This window comes from Glycine soja, chromosome 11 (genome assembly GCF_004193775.1).
Source record: "Glycine soja cultivar W05 chromosome 11, ASM419377v2, whole genome shotgun sequence".
Taxonomy (NCBI): Eukaryota; Viridiplantae; Streptophyta; class Magnoliopsida; order Fabales; family Fabaceae; genus Glycine; species Glycine soja.
This window is the reverse complement of record NC_041012.1, coordinates 10,659,567-10,680,396: the sequence shown is the minus strand read 5'-3', so window position 1 is coordinate 10,680,396 and position 20,830 is coordinate 10,659,567. Positions and strand designations below refer to the sequence as shown.

The 20,830-nt window shown below is 34.0% G+C and overlaps 2 protein-coding genes and 1 long non-coding RNA gene across 3 annotated transcripts; 2 read left to right on the top strand and 1 right to left on the bottom strand.

Moving 5' to 3' along the window:
* Positions 1-616: 616 nt before the first annotated feature.
* On the top strand, positions 617-4,259 carry LOC114372857 (putative E3 ubiquitin-protein ligase XBAT31). Its single transcript, XM_028330399.1, has 8 exons — positions 617-1,179; positions 1,336-1,395; positions 1,517-1,588; positions 1,703-1,824; positions 1,943-2,083; positions 2,338-2,445; positions 2,874-3,129; positions 3,400-4,259. The coding sequence occupies exons 1-8, from the start codon at positions 1,000-1,002 to the stop codon at positions 3,802-3,804; spliced, it is 1,344 nt and encodes a 447-aa protein (XP_028186200.1). The 5' UTR covers positions 617-999; the 3' UTR covers positions 3,805-4,259.
* Positions 4,260-12,257: 7,998 nt separating this feature from the next.
* Positions 12,258-14,154, bottom strand: LOC114375881. The gene is made up of 3 exons (XR_003658863.1): positions 13,959-14,154; positions 13,544-13,694; positions 12,258-12,890 (listed from the first exon to the last, which is right to left on the bottom strand). It is a non-coding gene; the product is annotated as an uncharacterized LOC114375881 (long non-coding RNA).
* Positions 14,155-16,368: 2,214 nt separating this feature from the next.
* On the top strand, positions 16,369-20,119 carry LOC114376233 (actin). The gene is made up of 5 exons (XM_028334234.1): positions 16,369-16,708; positions 18,097-18,172; positions 18,287-18,680; positions 18,910-19,523; positions 19,852-20,119. The coding sequence occupies exons 2-5, from the start codon at positions 18,113-18,115 to the stop codon at positions 19,915-19,917; spliced, it is 1,134 nt and encodes a 377-aa protein (XP_028190035.1). The 5' UTR covers positions 16,369-16,708; positions 18,097-18,112; the 3' UTR covers positions 19,918-20,119.
* Positions 20,120-20,830: the final 711 nt, after the last annotated feature.

The following is a 20,830-nucleotide window of genomic DNA, read 5'->3' as shown; positions in this document are numbered from 1 at the left end:
ATTAGGAGAAATGATCTAATTTGATGAGCACTATTAATAGAGAATAGATATAGATTTATTGAACTAAAATCCATTTCACCCATAATGAGAATAATCAGTTTTACTCATAATGAAAATCCTACTAGATTTAAAACCTGAGACATAATTATGATTTCCAATACACTAAATTAAACAAATAATTTTCTTGTCTCTCCATTGAAGAGAAAACAAGGTCTCATAACAAATAAAAATATTTGGTTGAAAGAGGCCATCAAATTAATTATTTATAATTATTCTCTAAATTCTGCTGGATTGCTTGTCAACTATTATAGATTCAAATATTTTTTATTTTTTTTATTAATAATTTAATCTAACATAATGTATTGTATTCCTATTGATATTTATAAAGATCTCTCAAATTTTGATCATTAGAATCTTTGTATGGATGTGGCACTCGTAACTGTGAAATGTTTTACTAAACATATTAATGATCCACGAAGGAAGGTTACTGTATTGACTAATGTGGAATTTTTCCCATCAGAACAGAACGAAAGGAGTAACACGACCATAGGAGTTCCGGTCAATTGGGGAGTGCGCATAGCCAAATTGGAAACCCCGAACTTCAAGGTCTCCTTTTTGACACGTTTTACTAGTCAATAAACCCAAACCCATTCATTCAAAATCCTAACGTGACATGACTCATTAACGAGTTTTCTAAGAGTGCGTTTCAAGTTTGAACATGAGACGTTGGATTTGAAAGAACAAAAGGTGGATATTAGTCTTCAGAGTTTGGGGCTACCCTTTTGCGGGAATCTGTCTGATGCCACATCCCAAGTCAGTCTCAGTAACTGCTCAACACTGACACACTCAGCTACCACTCTCCTCTCTCTAGCTTCAGTAACTAGCTTGCCATTTTGCTCAAACTCAAAGCTCAATAAATGTGCAAACTTTGAATTGAAAACGTGGAGGAATCAATCAAGGTGGCGCAAAGAGAGGAGAAGAGGTGGTAGAGAGAAAGTGATGGGTCAGGGGCTGAGTTGCAGAGGGAGCCATGAGCATGGCCTATTCCGTGCTGTGCAGCATGGGGACCTAGACACTGTTGCAGCTTTGCTACAAACACACCCTTCTCTTATGAACCACACCACTGTCTATGATCACCACTCTCCTCTTCATATTGCCGCTGCTAATGGCCAGATCCAGGTACCCTTTTGCCTTTTTCCATTTCCTCACACACACTTTTGCCCAATTGGGTATTCACTTTCATTGCTCGGTGGGTCTCTCGTGGCCTAAAATACCTCTGTCTCTCTTTTTTTTTTTTTTTTTTTTTTTTTTCTGTTTTTGTGCCTATTGCTGCAGGTTTTATCTTGGCTTTTGGATGGATCTGTGAATCCAGATGTGTTGAATCGCCAAAAGCAGGTAACTTGGTTTGAATTGAATGTCGGAGTTTATTTTTATTTTTTTTTATAAAAAAATTGGTTCCAACTTCCAATTAAAAATGTTGTTTTTACTGATGTTGGTTGTGTTTTGAACGATTCAGACACCGCTTATGTTGGCTGCAATGCACGGAAAGATCGCCTGTGTGGAAAAGCTCCTTGAAGCCGGTGCAAATGTATGTGGAGTTTTAAATTTGAAAATTTTCAAATGGTGTTTATTCCAATAACTTTCCGAGTTCTTATTCTTTCAATAGAATAAATTTTCTTAAAATTAGTTTTTTTTTTTGCAGGTACTAATGTTTGATGCTTGTTACGGAAGAACCTGCTTGCACTATGCAGCTTATTATGGTCATTCTTCTTGTCTTAAGGCAATTCTTTCTGCCGCTCAATCTAGTCCAGTGGCTGCTTCTTGGTTGGTCCTTTTTTCTGTTTTTGCATAAATTTTCTCCACTGATTGATTCATGTGGTGATTTCTTATGTTGGTTTTTATAAAAAAACATAAAGAAGAAAATAAATTGAATTGATTGCAGGGGGTTTGCTCGGTTTGTGAATATTAGAGATGGTAGAGGTGCAACACCTTTGCATTTAGCAGCTCGTCAAAGACGGCCTGAATGTGTACATATTCTATTGTACAGTGGAGCTCTTGTTTCTGCTTCAACTGGAAGATATGGGTACATATCTATTGTCAAAGTTTTTTCTTTTTTCTTTTTAATCGACAAATGTTAATTGATGTTAATTGTTAGTTTTTATTAGCAAGGATTGAACCTGTGATCTTTTTCTTTTTTTTTTTTTAATTCTTAACCACTCAATTAAGCTTAAATCTCTTATCTTTCAAAGTTGTGATTGAGACAGTCTTGAATAGTTGAATTTGATCTTTTATTATTCATTCGCTTTGTGGAGTAATGAATTTTTCTTCTATATGCAGATGTCCTGGGAGCACTCCTCTTCATCTTGCAGCCAAAGGGGGATCTTTGGATTGCATCCGGGAACTATTGGCATGGGGTGCAGATCGCCTTCAACGTGATGCTTCTGGGTACAGTATACTACCTTTTAATTACAATACAAACAAAATTGATTAATCTTACTCTTAATTTGATACTACTTGTTTTGGTGGGGCCTCCTATTGTATTCCTATTTATTATTTGAGTTTACTTTTAGTGATAACTCTCAACAATAACATAACATCTAAAAAGTAATTAGCATAAAAGTCAATGATTCGAAATGATATGGAAATCTTGGATTGGTTGGTAGTGGAAAAAACCTTTACTAACTAACTGTGTATTTTAATTGGATTCTTCTTGTTTTCCATTTCCTTGTGAAAGTGCAACCTTTTCAGTTTAGGAAATAACTTACTTCATCTAACAACACGAGGTCTTAATTACTATAATTTGACTAGCAATGTTTTAGATTCTTATATTAATTTCTGAATTTGCCTTCATGCTGTATGTTGTGTTTATGCAGGCGAATACCGTATGTAGTTGCTCTGAAACACAGACATGGAGCATGTGCAGCATTGCTGAATCTTTCGTCTGCTGAGCCTCTTGTATGGCCATCATCTTTGAAGATAATCAGTGAGCTTAATCCAGACGCCAAAGAGTTATTAGAGCGGGCCCTGATGGATGCAAACAGGGAAAGGGAGAAAAACATATTGAAAGGGAGTGATTACTCTCTTCCATCTCCATCACATTCTGATGGGGTAGATGACAATATCTCTGAGGTAATTAGAACCCCTTTATATTTACACCAACTTATTGAGTTTGCTATACTTTTTTTACATGTGCAATTGGATTGAATTATGGAAATATATACAGAAAGTCTAATTATTTGGATTTGGCTTAAATACCTTTCTAGTCCTTGCAATTAGCGTTTTTTTGTTTTCGGTCCTTACAAATTATGTTTGTTTTGTTTTTCATCCTTATAGCACTTGAGATAATGATTTTTGTTATGTAAAATGTAGAAGCATTCTAATTTAATTTTGACAATTCAGGTTAGTGAGACAGAATTATGCTGCATCTGCTTTGAGCAAGTGTGTACAATTGAAGTCCAAGACTGTGGTCACCAGATGTGTGCACAATGCACACTAGCCCTGTGTTGTCACAACAAGCCTAACCCTTGTACTTCACGTGTTATCCCGCCAGTTTGTCCATTCTGCAGAAGCACCATAGCAAGATTGGTAGTTGTAAAAAAAGAAAGCCCTGATGACATTGATCAAGATGGTGTTGATATCACTTGTTCCAAGCATAGCAAGTCAAGGAAATCACGAAACTCAAACGAGGGTGGTAGCAGCAGCATTAAGGGATTATCAAATGTGAACTCATTTGGAAAAATGGGTGGTCGCAGCTCTGGAAAAATTGCTGCTGAAAATGAGTGGGAAGATGATAAACAACAGTGATACGATGCTGTTTCTTGGTGTGGTGCTTGCGCTTATCCATAATTATTGCATATTGGAAAGATACGGTAACAATTTGCTTGATCAGCAAGGCAAAACGAAAGTATAAGAAGTAAAGGGAAAAAGAGGTTCATTTTATTATTGGAAACTAAGCAAAGTGAGTAAGATTGGAGTTCAGGGTAGTAGGTACCAACTATCAAGTTTGGTTGGGGAAAGAATTAAAGAGATGCATGTCATGTTGTAAATTGTAACTTTGTTACTATTATTTGGGAAAGAAGAAGCATCGCCTGCATCGATGGTTTTGGGCGTCGTCATTGAAATGAGAAATTCTTTTTCTCAAAAAATATATAGGAGTCTAAGATCATATGAAAATGTATTGTGTATTTGCTTCTGGTTTGTTTCTTTATACCAAAATGAGCAATAAAATACGAAAGGGAAAGGCCTGTGGTTGTTGTTAATTGGTTGCCATGTGATTATGTCTGCGTAAGCTGAATAATTTATTTGTGCACAAGAGTAACCTTACAATTAATATAACACAATCTGGACAAATTCATGTGTCAGGATTGTTGGTTAATTTTGAAAATCGAGATAATCCTGGATAAATCTGAAGTCGTGTATAAACACTTTCGGATTGAATCAAATTTCGGGGTTCAACCAAAATTGTTCAATCGGATAAAATCAGAAGATTATAATTCAAGAGTTTTGTTTTGGTCTTGTGAGTTTTTCACATGTTATGCTTTCTGAACCAGGATGATTATTTATAATCAAAGAACATGTGGTTTTTGGCGGTTGAAGGAAGTTATGGAAGTTTTATCCTTTGAAAAAAAAAAACGGTTGGCGGTTGATGGAAGTTTATCTTTTTAAAAAACTGTCTTTTCTTGAAAAATAACTTCCATGTAACTTCCAAAATTTGACTTCCATGTAACTTCCAAAATTTGCCTAAACCGAACATCTCGTTATTACATTAAAACAAGCGTGCACTCTTATTTTAACATAATAAAGAGATTAATTACACTAAAATGTCCAACAAACCTCCCCCATTTTAGTGTAATTACCGATCAAATCACCAAAGTCATAACATACCACAAACTACTGCATAGATGAAATATCGTGACGATTGAATTTCATCTTAGCAAATTACACGTTTCAAATATTCGAATATCAGGGTGTCACTAAGGATTGAACCCTTTCTATTCATAATGAATACATGAAGATAATCTGCACAATAGTTTATAACATTACTCTTGCTCGACACTAGTTTTACTAGCCTGTGTCCCTATCCTTCATAAGCATATCAAAGCCAAGTCTCAGCTTCTTGAAGCGGCTAAACTTCATGCTTATATAGGTAGTCCTTTTCTTTCTTGCACCTGCAAATGCAATTTTTCAAAAGAACCATTGAGAAGTTATACTTCAACCTCCTTAACTTACAGAACCGAACACATTCCTTTTGGGATACTTTCGATGATGTGTTCCAATCTCTACATGTTAAGCTTTCCACATTGAATTCAGCACCTAATGTCATATTAGATGGGAATTGGGTATCTTAACATAAGAGATTTCAGATGGACTTTAATCCTAATCCCACAGCCGACCTTTTTACGAGATCTCTACTTAACCCTTTGGTTAAATGATCGGTCAAATTATGCTGAGTTCTAACAAACTCCACTGATATCACACCATGCATGATTAACTCCCGAACCATGTTGTGTCTAACACCCAAGTGTCTAGACTTCCCATTATACACTTGACTATATGCCTTAGCCAAAGTTGCCTGACTATCACACCTGATAGACATGGGAGGTATAGGTTTGGGCCACAATGGAATCTCATAGATCAGATTTCTTAGCCACTCAGCTTCTTTACCAGCTACTGCTAAAGCTACAAATTCAGATTCCATTGTTGAATTTGTAATGCAGGTCTGTTTCTTGGATGCCCAAGAGATAGCACCTCCTCCAAGGAGGAATACCCAACCACTTGTGGATGAATAATCCTCCATATTGGTTATCCAACTTGCATCAGAGTAACCTTCAATAACCGAAGGAAATCCAGTATATGTCAAACCATAATCAATGGTTCCCTTTAAGTATTTGAATACTCTATTCATAGCTTGCCAATGATGAGAACTAGGATTACTTGTAAACCTACTGAGTTTAGCAACAGCATAAGCTATATCAGGCCTAGTACTAATCATTGCATACATGAGTGATCCTATCGCCCTTGAGTATTCAAGTTGAGACACTGCTACACCTTTATTAGGTAATAGCTTCAGGTTAGGATCAATGGGAGTACTTACCGGAGAACAATCTTTAAAATTAAATTTCTCCAATATCTTCTCAATATAATGTGATTGAGAGATGGAAATACCATTGTTTCCACGTTTGATCTTTATTCCTAAGATCACATCCGCCTCCCCCATATCTTTCATATCAAACTTAGAAGACAAAAATGCCTTAGTTTCATCAACTTGATCTTGGTCGGTACCAAAGATCAACATGTCGTCTACATACAGACAAATGATAACTCCTTTTCCATGAGTATCAAACTTGTTGTATAGACATTTATCTGCTTGGTTTATAACAAAACCACTAGACAACACAACCTCATCAAATTTTTGATGCCATTGCTTAGGCGCTTGTTTCAAGCCATAAAGAGATTTCATCAGTTTACACACCTTATTTTCATTTCCTGGCATAACAAACCCTTCAGGTTGTTTCATGTATATCTCTTCATCCAATTCACCATTTAAGAATGCAGTTTTCACATCCATTTGGTGAATCATCAGATTGTGGATAGCAGCAAGTGCTAACAACAGTCTAATAGTGGATATCCTAGCAACAGAAGCATATGTATCGAAAAAATCAATACCCTCCTTTTGCCTAAAACCTTGGATAACCAATCTGGCTTTGTACTTGTCAACAGTACCATCCACTTTCATCTTTCTCCTAAAGATCATCTTACATCCTAATGGCTTACATCCAGGAGGTAAGTCAACCAATTTCCAGGTATTATTTTGCATGATGGAATCCATCTCACTTTGGATTGCTTCTTTCCAGAATACAGCATCCCTTGAAGCCATTGCTTCACTAAAAGTCTTTGGGTCTTCCTCAACATTAAGGCAATATTGATATTGAAATTCAATATCATTCCTTGACCCTTCAACCAAATAGAGTTGAAAGTCATCACCAAATGACTTAGCCTTTCTTACTCTCGTACTCTTTCTAGTTTCAGTACTAGTTGAAGGTATATCCTCAATATTAACTGAGACTTTCGACATGGAATTCATGTCCTTTGGCCTAGGTATAGATGTAAACCTTTGTTCATCAAAGATAGCATCCCGTGACTCTATAACCGAGTTCACAGCAACAGAATCATTAGATTCTAGCACATAGAATCTATATACTTTAGAATGTTCAGCATATCTAATAAATATGCAATCTATACCTCTTTCACCTATGGTTTTCCTTTTAGGTTCTGTAAGCCTGACTACAGCCCTACATCCCCAAATTTTGAGATAACTCAAATTTGGTGTCTTTTTGTGCCAAAGTTCATATGGGGTAACCTTATTCCTTTTGTTAGGAATTCGGTTCAACAAGTAACAGGCTGTCAACATAGCCTCACCCCAAAATCCTTCACTTAAACCCGAATAGGATAACATGGAATTCACCATTTCTTTCAAGGTTCTATTCTTCCTTTCGGCTACACCATTCTGTTGTGGTGTATATGGAGCTGTAGTTTGATGTATTATTCCAATAGATTGAAAATAAACCGGATCATAATACTCACCTCCCCTATCCGTACGAAGAGTTTTGATTAGCCCATTTTGATGAAGTTCTACCTCTTTCTTATAAATTTTAAATTTATCAAGAGCTTCATCTTTTGTATTTAATAAATATACATAACAATACCTTGATGCATCATCAATAAAAGTAACAAGATATTTTTTATGACCTAATGATGGAGTAGCATGCAAATCACACAAATCACTATGAATAAGGTCTAAGACTTTAGTCTCACTTTTAACATCCTTAAAAGGTTTCCTAGTGATCTTGGTCAACATGCAAGTTTTGCATTTTTCAATGTTCATATCAAAAGGAGGAATCATACTTGTTTTTGACATATCTTTTAATCTTTTGTAATGAACATGTCCTAATCTAGCATGCCAAATTTCTGATTTTGTCATATTAGTTATAGAACTACACGAGGCCATACAAACAGATTCATGAACAAAAGGAACATCAATGTTTAATTTAAACATTCCATTACAACGATAACCAAATCCAACAAACGAACCATGTCTTGACAAGATGTACTTGTCACTTTCAAGTACTTGCTTGAAACCACAATTATTTAAAACCATACCAGACAATAAGTTCTTACGAATACTAGGTACAAATAAGACATTATCCAAATACAAACTTTTTCCGGAAGTAAAAACTAAATTCACACAACCTAATCCTAGGATTGGTTCAGTTGCAACATTGCCCATCTTCACAATAGAGCCATCATCGATTGGTCTAAATTCCTTGAACCAACGACGATCTTTGCACACATGGCTTGTTGCTCCCGAATCAAACCACCAAGCAACGTCATCATCCTGCACATAGAATGCATCAGATATTAGTGATACATAATTTGAATTCGTATTCGAATTAAAATTATTCACTACAATCTGACCTTGTTGCTTTTCAGGATCATTAGACCCACTTGGACCAGCCTTGTTCTTTCCTTTGAACACCTGGCAATCCCTCTTTAAATGACCAGGTTTCCCACACTTCCAACATGACAATTTTGTCTGTTTGTTTGGACCTTTGTTCTTATTTCCTTGAAACTTTCGTTTGTTACCTTTAGCATTGTAATTTTGCTTAACTGTTCCACTTTCCTCTACCATATTAACGGAAGAGGAACCTGCTACGGTTTTATTATTGACTTTGTCAATTTCCTGAGCCCTCAGCGACTCCTCAATCATGAAATGACTACCGAGTTGAACCAGAGTCAACTCTTCCTTCATATGTTTCAAGGTATGCTTGAAGTCTTTCCAAGAAGAAGGCAGTTTATCAATTATAGATGAAACTGCAATGGATTCATCCATTTTCAAATCATGTTGAGTAAACTGACCCAAAATCCGCAGCAGTTCATTATATTGCTCCATAACAGGCCTCGAATCAATCATTTTGTAATTAAAGAAATTACTAACTAAGAATTTGTTACTTGAGGCATCTTCTGCCATATACTTGGATTCAAGAGAGTCCCATAATTCCTTAGCAGACTCAACATTTTGATAAATATCAAAGAGAGAGTCAGACATACCGTTCAGAATGTGTCCACGACAAATGTAATCGTCGTTCTCCCATTTCGAACGCTTCCTTGTTTGATCCAGAGTTTCGCCTTCCATATACACCGGCATCGGTGTACTCAGCACATACACCACATTCAATGTTGTCAAGAGAAAGTGCATCTTCTTCTGCCATCTTCTGAAATCCTGCCCTTCAAACTTGTCCAACTTTGCAAACTTGCTTGTCATCGTCGAACTATCGTTCGTCATCTCGAAAGATTTGATTCAATCTTTTGTTGGTTAATTTTGAAAATCGAGATAATCCTGGATAAATCTGAAGTCGTGTATAAACACTTTCGGATTGAATCAAATTTCGGGGTTCAACCAAAATTGTTCAATCGGATAAAATCAGAAGATTATAATTCAAGAGTTTTGTTTTGGTCTTGTGAGTTTTTCACATGTTATGCTTTCTGAACCAGGATGATTATTTATAATCAAAGAACATGTGGTTTTTGGCGGTTGAAGGAAGTTATGGAAGTTTTATCCTTTGAAAAAAAAAAACGGTTGGCGGTTGATGGAAGTTTATCTTTTTAAAAAACTGTCTTTTCTTGAAAAATAACTTCCATGTAACTTCCAAAATTTGACTTCCATGTAACTTCCAAAATTTGCCTAAACCGAACATCTCGTTATTACATTAAAACAAACGTGCACTCTTATTTTAACATAATAAAGAGATTAATTACACTAAAATGTCCAACAAGGATCACTTGCAACTGACTGGGCTCGAGATAAAAAGTTGAGGGGCAGAATTAGTAGTATCATTGGTGCAATAACTGTGAATTCTGATTGGCATCAACTCCTGTGCTGTTCTAATAATTTTGGACTGAAAGAGACACTTACTAGCAGTTAGCAGAAAAGAAGGATGAAAAGTCGCGTCATACATGGCCTTGACCATAATGAAGATGTCAATTTTCTCATTGAGAAAATTACATACTATAAAATAATAATGTCTTTTTTTTTTTATAAATAACTTTAAAAGTCTATAAACTTGGTGTAACATAAATGACAAGATAACTTTGTTTTTGAAGCGCGTGGTTAAAGATTTGATAATCAGATTATGTACATAAAAAATATACTCCATGTTTATGTTAAGAAAGAAGAAAGATTAACCTTTTAAATATATCTCAAAATTTTGAGAGACTAGGCATTGACTGATTTGTAGTTAAAAGGTAGTACTATATGAAAACAAGCTAAATTTTTCGAGTGAATTCAGTTTCCTCGGATTACGTTATGCTTAAGAAAATCTTATCTTATTCCAGAATAAAGTAAGCACAATTTACTGGGAAGTTGTAATTTAATTTAATGCCAGACATTTGTATAGTCAAAGTTATTTTAACTTCTGTTACTGATTTGTTTCTCAATATACGATGTGTTTTAAACAATAATAATGCATTCATAACATTTAGTATTAAGATATAGTAAGGAGTACTATAATCTAATCTAGACATTTGCATTGGTTTCTGCTTTGAAGCTAAATGCACGAATATCTACAAGAATGGGTCATGTTCACAATCACATGCGCCATAGGTATTTTGCTACCACTACTTATAAAAAAAATTAAATAATTAAGAATTGAATCTCGCAATCTTCCCATTTGGATCCAAATCATAGCGGGTGCATATTCACATGAATGAATCTGGGTGGCAACGTGACAGGTAGGAAAACCAATAATTCTCAAAAGGGGAGGTGCGATGTGTTGATCGTATGCAGCAATCAATTCGATCAATCAATATCCAAAATTTCAAAAAGTACGTTGTGCCATCAGCAAAGCATCATTCTCTAGACATTGAAATTTTCACTGTTTTGGAAATTTGTTATAATGAGGTGACTTATCGCGGACAAATATACTGCTTTTATTTCATGCTATTCTATTTTCGGTCCATGGGTCCCAAGCTTCAAGCATGATACCAGTAATGAGGTTCTTCCTTCTAATGTACGCTGACAAAATTTTACGGAGAAATGTTCTACAAATATTTTATGTACTTGGCCATTTAAAGCAGTATTAGAAATTTAATTACCACTATAGGAGTTTTGTTTGAATTACATCATTTTTCTGTTCAAATGCTAGAAAAAGAGCATAAATTGTGTTCTAAATATGGTACTGTTGCTTAAGGATATCGAAGTAGTTTGGTTTGAAGTCTTTGACTCTTTGTTGGCAATAATAAAAGTGTATTAAGAAAGTTTAGTGACGCAATTTCTAATATTCTTTTTTACACAATTCATTTTTTTAATATTAAGAAAATTTTCTTGAAAATATAATTTATTCATTAAAAAAACTATTTTACCATTTATCATCTTGATAATAAATGATTACTCATACAAACCTTACTGGGAATATTTGAGGTTGAAATCTTGAAGACGTTTGAGAAGAGATTTCCTTAACTAGTGCGTCTTATCGTTCGAGAAAAAAAAAATCAGTTATGCTTAAAGAAGATTTGGTTGGATTCGAGGTTCACTAAATTGATCTTATCAAAATCATGAGATATAGACGCATGTTAACCCATCCCATGAACACTTCTATCAATAACATAATTTTGATGTCCAAACCATATATTGAGTTTTTGTTTTTGGGGAGGCGGGGGCTACATATTATTATTCAAATATCATATCTATCAACTGATAAAAAAAATATCACATCTACCGGTTTAGGGGAATATAAGTTTTTTTTATAAATTTATCTATAAACAAGTAAACACTTATATGCAAAGAAAATAACAAAATAAAATATAAAAAATTATTTTCTTAAGCTAAAATCAACTTTTTAACTTTTAGATTTTGGAGAAGTTAAATAAAAATATGCTATGTTTAGTGATGCCAAAATTAAATTTATGCATCAGAAGAAAAAAATTACATGATGTTAAGGACAGCATGTGGGTATCATCAGATTGAATATTTACATATCTGTTGTTTATATTAATCTTTTTAAATAAGGAGACCCACTAGCCATGCATGTATAAGTTTAAATGTCTGTAAAAAGTAAAAGCTATTTTTTATAGAATTTTTTTCACTCATTTTCCTTAATGATAAAAGGTAAGAAAACCAGGTTAGGAACTACTATGTGAAGAGAAGGGGGAGGAAAGAGGGTACATTGGCTGAGATTCTGAAGGATATGAGAACATTGAAATTGAAAAGCAAACATTAAAAGCTCAAATCTCCCATCTCAAAATCAAGCATGCCCTTAGAAGCTTGTCCACACAAACATATATCCGCAGCAAGTCTTTAGTTAACCACGAGAATCTTGTGCATAAAAATAATAATACAATTACAAACATATTTCTGCAAGTGAGTCAAACCATGCGTGTTGTCGTATCCTGATGCCCTGCATGCGTTCTCTCTGTGGAGGACTCTGCCTTGAACACTGATGGACTGAGATGGATCAATAGTGCCATTCACAAATAATTAATGAATGTGTTTCAATGGTTTGAGTTTGAGTCAATGCAACACTCATTAAGAGGGATTTGCTTCTTTCTATTTTCATTAACAGCTTCTTCTTTCTAGTGCAAGAAATTGACCAAGAGATGGAGGATTGTTCTCAGCATCAGGGTTACTACTAGTACTACTAGCTACTTCAGCACAGACATAATAACCATGAGTCCATGACCTGGACTTTGACTTCTTGCACCTCTTTCTCTTCAATCCTTTTATTTTTGCTCTTCTTAGCGATCTTCTAGATAGCTCTAAAATGTTGGAAACACCTATAAGGCTCCCAAACGTGGTACTATTATTGTCTTGGTAAAAAGAATTAAGAACCTATGGACTGAATTACAATAGCAGGATATATTAGCACCCAAGTAATTAATCATATGATCACGTATATGATAACATATTTGAATTTTGTCAATTAAAATTTGGGAATCGATGGAGTGGATTTTTCTCTAACATTGTCATGTTAAAACTTAATTTCTATCCAATTAATTTTTATAAATATCACAAAATGTTACTTTTAATTTTGAAGACTAAAAGTATTTTTTAATTTATAGAAAAGAACATCTATTTAAGTTTATATAATTCTTCTATTGAAAAGTACGTAATTATATTAATGCCAAACATGCATTAGAGGTTTAGTGATCGTAGTTACATCCTTGAAAAACTATTCATTCAGAAAATCATTAATCTGAAACTCAAAGGACATTGCAAAGTCCAAATTAGCGACCTGATTAACAGAGGCATATGAATAACAGAAGCATGCATTTGCAGCAATAGACAAATTAAAAAAGACGAAAAATGAAAGCATATTCTATTCTAGTCATGTCAGTGCATCACATGACATCTCTCAGTAATCGATACGTACGGAGACATAAAACAGGATCATTGGTATTGGTGTTCTGCGGGCGCAGGTATATATCGATCAGAGCCTCAAAAGAAAACAATAAAATAAATAAATAAAAAGTTGCGTTTCTTTTCACCGACCTGTGTGTCTAAATTTGATGAAGAATCACTGGAACATGTTGGTCGGGAACCAGAAAGTAACGTGGTTGATGAGTGACGTTGACCCCAAACTGTTGCATTTTCTGGCCATGATTCAAATCCTCACATTCAGTGGCCATATCCTTCAACCTAGCTATAAAATCAATCAAATTGATGGAAGAAAATGAGAAAAGGGTTGGAGAAAGCTCCAACCTCGTATCGGACACGAGATGAAATAAATAATAATGAATTCTATTAATAAGAAACATGATATAGATTATAGAGATTAAACGCAGACCAGACCCACAAGCTTTGCAATTATGAGAGAAAAATAGACCCACCACTAAAGTGAACGCATAGGTGAGTGATGACTTGAGATGAAAAATCCAAAAGTGAAGGCATGCAGATAAAAGGGTACCTGTTGAGCCATGTTTTGCTCAGTTGTTGTCATGTACTGTAGCTTTTTAATATTTCAGTAAGGATGCCACCTTAGATGTCAGATTCCAACGTAGGAATCGTCATTTTCTCTTCGTTTTGTGCTGCGGACCGACGAAACAAAGAAAGTTTGATTATCAGATACGTGAAAAGGGTGACTTTTAATACATCTTAACGTGAAAGAAAGTTTGATTATCAGATACGTGAAAAGGGTAACTTTTAATGCTTTGAAAATTTGTTCAAACGCATAGTATAGGAGTCAATCCAAACATACACATCGAACTTGTTTGATTCTATAGTTTGAGTCTAGAACTAATCAAATTTAATTATGACTTTGACCCATATATTTGATACTTTCCGATTGAAGTGATTTAGTGAAAAAAAACCTGAATCAATGTTAATGTTACTTTGAATAGTTTTAAGTAGGATAAAATATTTATATTAAATTTTATTCTTAATTTGATTTTATAATAAAAATATTTAAACATAAATTATGTTATTTTAAAATTAATTTTACAAAATTATTTTCATTTATAATCAATTTTATTAATGCAATTTAATGCGGATGTCCATCCAAACATTTATCACATTTTAATTTCATATTTAACTGTTATTGTTTTAAATGTAATTTTTAGAAGTTAATAGTTATATATTGCTTGTTCTCAACATATTTCCAAACATACTGATACTTTTTAGTAAAAAGTTTTTACATCTCAGATCTGATTTATCTATTCTCATCGTGTTTTCATAGGTGCTATTTGCATTCCATCTTAAATCATGTACCCATCATCCCTATCAATCATGAACCATATCTCCTTACAAATATTTCAAATCTTCAACTCTTCTCTGTACTTTCACTCCTTCTCTTTTTACTGTTATCACGATTATCATCTTATTATTATATTTAGTATGCTTATTGGACTAGCGTTAGACCAGCTAATAGATTGCATGTAACATCAAATAATATACTCATGTTAAATATAATAGAATATTGAATACAATAAATTGTGCTTTGTCGATATTAAAATTAAATACTATCAAATTTATACAAAAAAATATCACTGAGAAATTTATTTATTTTTACATTTTTTATAGTTGATATTGTAACAAAAAATTATTTGGCATCAAATTCTTAGTACGATAAATCTATAAATTCCTTTTCCATCAGTTAGTTGTTTTTTTTACTGCATTCTATCAGTTAGTTACGTACCACAGAATGACCATATATGGTGGGGTTAAAATCTAAACTGTTTGTTTCCAATAAATATTTGCAACGTGAATTTGTGCCTCTCATAACTAATATTTTTTTTGTATAATTTATATTGTTCTCATAATATAAATATCAAAATTCTTATAAAATGCAGCACGAGATAAGACTGTCAACTTTCGAGGTTTCGCTACTTTTCTGTTTTGTCATTTGTGGTTGGTTCTTTCTTTCAGTTCCAATTCCATCTTACTATTATTATGTAAATTAATTTAACGTGGTTAAGACTGGGCAAGGTTGGCTAGGTTGCTGTGACCCTAAGACTGAACCCAAAGAGTTTGGCCCAAATAAGTTTGGGCTTTTTATGCTACACTTTTTAGGTGCATATGCTATATAGTATATACAATTTTATAATTGTAGTTAGTAAACTTATTAATAATTTCAAAATAAATTTATTTTATTTCTGAAAAGTACCTTTTAATATGATTAGATTGTAATGTAACTATAAAAATCAGCAACTATATTATCCATTATAATTTATGATTAAATAATAGTGTAGAAATTGATATATACAAAATTCATTCTTTGTCCAAATTAAAGGTTAATAAAAAAACTACAAAACCAAGCACTGGATATACACATATTTTTAAGAGAAAAAACTTAAAGTAACAAAATGAAAAATCACAATATCATTTTTTTTCTCCCGTTTTTAATGGACAAGGTGTGACCACGAGTATTTTTTTATTTATCATTTCGCAGTTTAAAAAATGTCTGTCCATAAAAAAAAATCTTGAACATTCTGCTAGTAATAGAAAAAAAAATAAAATAATCCAAATATGCTTTTGCTTATGTCCCTTGCACATCTCTTTATTCAATTTGAAGACAATAACAATAAATTAGATACTCAAATTAAATATGCAAAAGTATAAACTAAAATTGACTTAAATTAAATGAAAAAACTCTGTAATTTATCTAACATAATTATAGTTTCAATATTTTGTGTATCCTTTTATATTTGTTTTTCTTCGTCTTCTTCACAACTAAGGCTATCGTGTGTTCCTCAATAAATAACAAAAAAGAGAGGCTATTATGCGGACAACACTGGTGAGTGCTGAGCACAATTTTGCGATTCTATTTTATCGGCTACATATAGTCCATTGGGTCCAACTCCAACCAAATTCGGAAACGAAAATTTAGGCCCATAATAAAGTGTGTGATGAATAGAATTAGGAGGTGGAAATAATGGGAGCGCCAAATTTGGGGCAAGGTATGAAAAGCCGTGGAAGTGGGCTATATTTGAAGTTTCACCGCACGTTTGATTTTAATAAAACAAACAGGTATAGCCACAAGATCGAAGGAACGGTGTTGATGCGTTATTAGGGTCAAAAACGGAATTTAAAAAACGCAAGTCCACGACGGAGGGCGTTACTTCTGTTCAGTTTTGAACCCAAAAAGCGGAGAAGCTTCTCTTCTCTTCTCTCTTTCTTTCAAACCGCCATCTCCTTCTCCTTCTCCTTCTCCTTCTTCAGGTCGCTTTCTCTCTCTCTTCTTATTTTTTCGTTCGTCGTTTCGATTGCGACATTGCCGTTTATCTCGCATTATGCTGTTTGTTGTCTGCTTCACTGGTTCTGATGATACTTATTGTTGAATTATGGTTTTATGTTCTTAATGACACGAGTTTTTCGTCGAATTTATGCAATCGGAATTCTGATTATGGAATCATTGGATTTTGTTGCGTTATTTATTGTTATGCCGCGTAACATACATCATTACCTGTTTGAAAAATATTGAAATCTGAAAGTGTCGAAAACGATTGTCGCTCTAGACAAAATCTCGTTAATAATCAGATCGAAAAAATGAGCTGCTGAAATCTGAAAGTGTCGAAAACGATTGTCGCTCTAGACAAAATCTCGTTAATAATCAGATCGAAAAAATGAGCTGCTGAAGCTTCTTGTTCAATTCAACTGAATCAATGTCAACAAGGCTTTTAAATTGCGATGATTCTTGATATTGCAGAAAATCGTGAACAAATTCCAGCTGCAATCGCGGTTGCGTTGCGGTCGCAGTCAAGAATGCTCGTCGTTTTTTTTTTTTAAATCTTGAATGTGCTAACGATATAAGAATTATAACTACACTTTTAATCGAATAAAATGAAAATTTCTTCTGTGTTAATAGGTTATGTATGAAGTTTAACGTGTTTATCATAAACTTTTACAGTATTATCGAATTCTAGTTAAATTGAATATGAAAAGAAATTAAATTTTATTAAAAGTATAGTAATAAACAATTGGTTTTAGTTTTGAGTGAGTGTAAAGCGATTTAAAATACAATGCTTAATCATAACCGTTAGTGTTAAATTCATTGTTAAACTTGCAGTCTGGTCTGATATGAACAACAATTGGTTTATAGCTTTTCATATTGAAATTTTGCATGACGTGAGAATTTAGAGTTTATTTGCCTTTTAATAGATTTTTCCAAATTTTTAATGTTCTCTCATATTGAGATCTTCTGCACTTTCATTTTCAACCAGACAAATCCTAATCTTTCAAAAGATTTGTTTTTGTATCAAATTGAAGTATGAAAGTTATTTTTAAACCTATCAGTCAGATTTAGAACTGCACCTCATGAAGTTCAATTATCAACTCAAGGGGATCGAATTCCTGATCTATGTAAGGTGTGTCTAGATTCTAGAGAGATAAATATAAATTATTTTCACATGACCCGGCGAAGTGAAGATATCAAGGAAGAGAATGATACCGGTGATTTAGACCCTTAGGTTATATCCTAAATTCTGTAAACCTTTTGTTGTAGCCAGGATCACTTTAGTAGATGTTGCATTTGTTTAGGCTCTGCATGTGAAATGTCTTTGTTTTCAATGTGCTGAGCGATTCTTTTATTTTATTTTTTATTTTTTCAGCTGTTGAAAATAAAAAATGGCAGACGGTGAGGATATTCAACCACTCGTCTGTGATAATGGGACAGGAATGGTTAAAGTAAGATAGATATCTGGACGGTTTTATTTCCAATATTTTTGTTCCTACAGTGATTAGCTAGTACTTTTCAATTTCTATTGATTTACCGTGAGTCTACTGTATTGTAATGTTTAGGCTGGATTTGCTGGGGATGATGCTCCAAGGGCTGTGTTTCCCAGCATTGTTGGTCGTCCCCGTCACACGGGAGTGATGGTTGGCATGGGCCAAAAAGATGCATATGTCGGGGATGAAGCTCAGTCCAAGAGAGGTATATTAACTCTCAAATATCCCATTGAGCATGGTATTGTGAGTAACTGGGATGACATGGAGAAGATCTGGCATCACACCTTCTACAATGAACTCCGTGTCGCTCCTGAGGAGCACCCAGTTCTGCTCACCGAAGCACCTCTCAACCCAAAGGCTAATCGGGAGAAAATGACCCAAATTATGTTTGAGACCTTCAATACCCCTGCCATGTATGTTGCCATCCAGGCTGTTCTATCCTTGTATGCCAGTGGCCGTACAACTGGTTAGTCATTACTTCAAGAAATTATTCTGTTCCATCTATAAGCTACACTCTAAAATTATTAAGCTGGTTAATTTTAAACTTTCAATGCTCTGTGGAGGCTCTTATTGTTTTTCCCGTGACAATATCATACTTAAGTTGTGGTTGAAAACTCTATATCTTCCTAATCTAACTAGAAGTTTTAGAACTGATTTCTCTGTTTCTTTCATGCTTGTTGAATTAATTTGTACAGGTATCGTTCTAGACTCTGGAGATGGTGTGAGCCATACCGTCCCCATTTACGAGGGCTACGCTCTCCCTCATGCCATCCTCCGTCTTGACTTAGCAGGACGTGATCTCACTGATGCCTTGATGAAAATCCTTACAGAACGTGGTTATTCCTTCACTACCACAGCTGAGCGTGAAATTGTAAGGGACGTAAAGGAAAAGCTGGCTTATATTGCCCTTGATTATGAGCAAGAGCTTGAAACATCAAAAACCAGCTCTGCTGTTGAGAAGAGCTATGAGTTGCCGGATGGACAGGTCATCACCATTGGTGCTGAGCGTTTCAGATGTCCTGAAGTTCTCTTCCAGCCATCCATGATCGGAATGGAAGCCGCTGGCATTCATGAAACCACTTACAATTCAATCATGAAATGTGATGTCGATATTAGGAAGGACTTGTATGGAAACATCGTTCTCAGTGGTGGTTCTACCATGTTCCCAGGTATTGCTGACAGAATGAGCAAGGAAATCTCAGCTTTGGCCCCAAGCAGCATGAAGATTAAGGTGGTTGCTCCACCTGAGAGAAAGTACAGTGTCTGGATTGGTGGCTCTATCTTGGCTTCTCTCAGCACTTTCCAACAGGTAAACGTTTTGCTATGATTCTAATTCATGGATTTAATTTCTTTAAATTGAGCAAATGTGTAAAGTAAGAATGTAAAGGTTTATCTGCCATCAAGTCAAAAGTTATTGAAGATTACGAGACATTTTAATTGAAACCAACCGTAGATATATATCCTTACTTTCTCACTGTACACTTAAACCTGATGATAATTGTATGACCGAGAGATTATGCATGTGCCTTTCTTTCTTTTAGTTCTAGTTTCGATTCCCAGATCAATTATCCCTATATTGCCAGTTGCATCATGTGGTGTTGGGATACTAATATTAGGACATCATGTTTGAAATGCAGATGTGGATTGCAAAGGCTGAGTACGATGAGGCTGGTCCTTCAATTGTACACAGGAAATGCTTCTAAATGCTGCACAGCCTACAGGGTAGCTTGGTGAAAGAAATTAAAATACGGCGTTCTCGTTTTATATGATGAAAAAATGTGTTGTTAAATCAGATAACTGAGTTGATGGCAGAGTAAATTCTTTCACTTGTTTTTGTTTTATTATTGGTAATTGTTTAACGATTAATCTTTAGTTATCACTATAAATCAACGCCTTTCAACTTAAAAGTTCGTCCCCACATCTTCATCTGGTCCCTGAATAGTGAATTCCACGAGTAGTTCCTTGCCAATATACTAAAAAATACAAATGTGGTTATAGGCCAAGCTTACTCGCCGAACAATGTCTTGTTAAAGGTGTGTTTATATAAGAGAAGGGTCAGTAACATTTCTTTAATATAAAACTAAATAAATTTACGAGTAAAACTTATTAGATAAGAAGTACGAGTGTATGAACTATAAATTCTTTTAATTTTCATTAAATTGCAGTGAATAGTTTATAGTAAAATTAAAACTTAAAAAGAGTGTTGTTATAATTCCTCATTTATATAAGCAGTTTACCTTAAAAATCACTTCTAAAAGTATTTGATCTAACCACAATTTTGGCCTATTTTGCTTTGACTATGTTTTCTTTTGTGTGTGTGTATGTTTGACAAATGACAAGTATTTTTTTTATAGTTTTTTTAGCTAAATGAAAAACGTATTTGATTATATTCCTCATTTTATTTTATTTACTAAAAAAAACAAGCATATTTTAGTAATTTATAGTGTTTTAGGGTATTGTTTCTAGTTCTTTTTTATATTTTATATTTTATTTCCTTTTGATTCTTATAATATTTATAAAATTTACTTTGTACCCTTTTAACATAGGATAGAGTTGCATTATTCTTTTTTTTTTTATCTTCTCTCCTTCCTCCTTTTTTTGTCCACTTAATTGCAT

Excerpts from the sequence above, each read along its gene's own strand:
- LOC114376233 (XM_028334234.1), top strand. The coding sequence starts at position 18,113 with ATGGCAGACGGTGAGGATATTCAACCACTCGTCTGTGATAATGGGACA. Across the intron at positions 18,173-18,286 it reads ATGGGACAGGAATGGTTAAA|GCTGGATTTGCTGGGGATGA; the intron begins GTAAGATAGATA and ends TGTAATGTTTAG. Across the intron at positions 18,681-18,909 it reads TGCCAGTGGCCGTACAACTG|GTATCGTTCTAGACTCTGGA; the intron begins GTTAGTCATTAC and ends TAATTTGTACAG.
- LOC114372857 (XM_028330399.1), top strand. The coding sequence starts at position 1,000 with ATGGGTCAGGGGCTGAGTTGCAGAGGGAGCCATGAGCATGGCCTATTC. Across the intron at positions 1,589-1,702 it reads TCCTTGAAGCCGGTGCAAAT|GTACTAATGTTTGATGCTTG; the intron begins GTATGTGGAGTT and ends TTTTTTTTGCAG. Across the intron at positions 3,130-3,399 it reads TAGATGACAATATCTCTGAG|GTTAGTGAGACAGAATTATG; the intron begins GTAATTAGAACC and ends TTGACAATTCAG.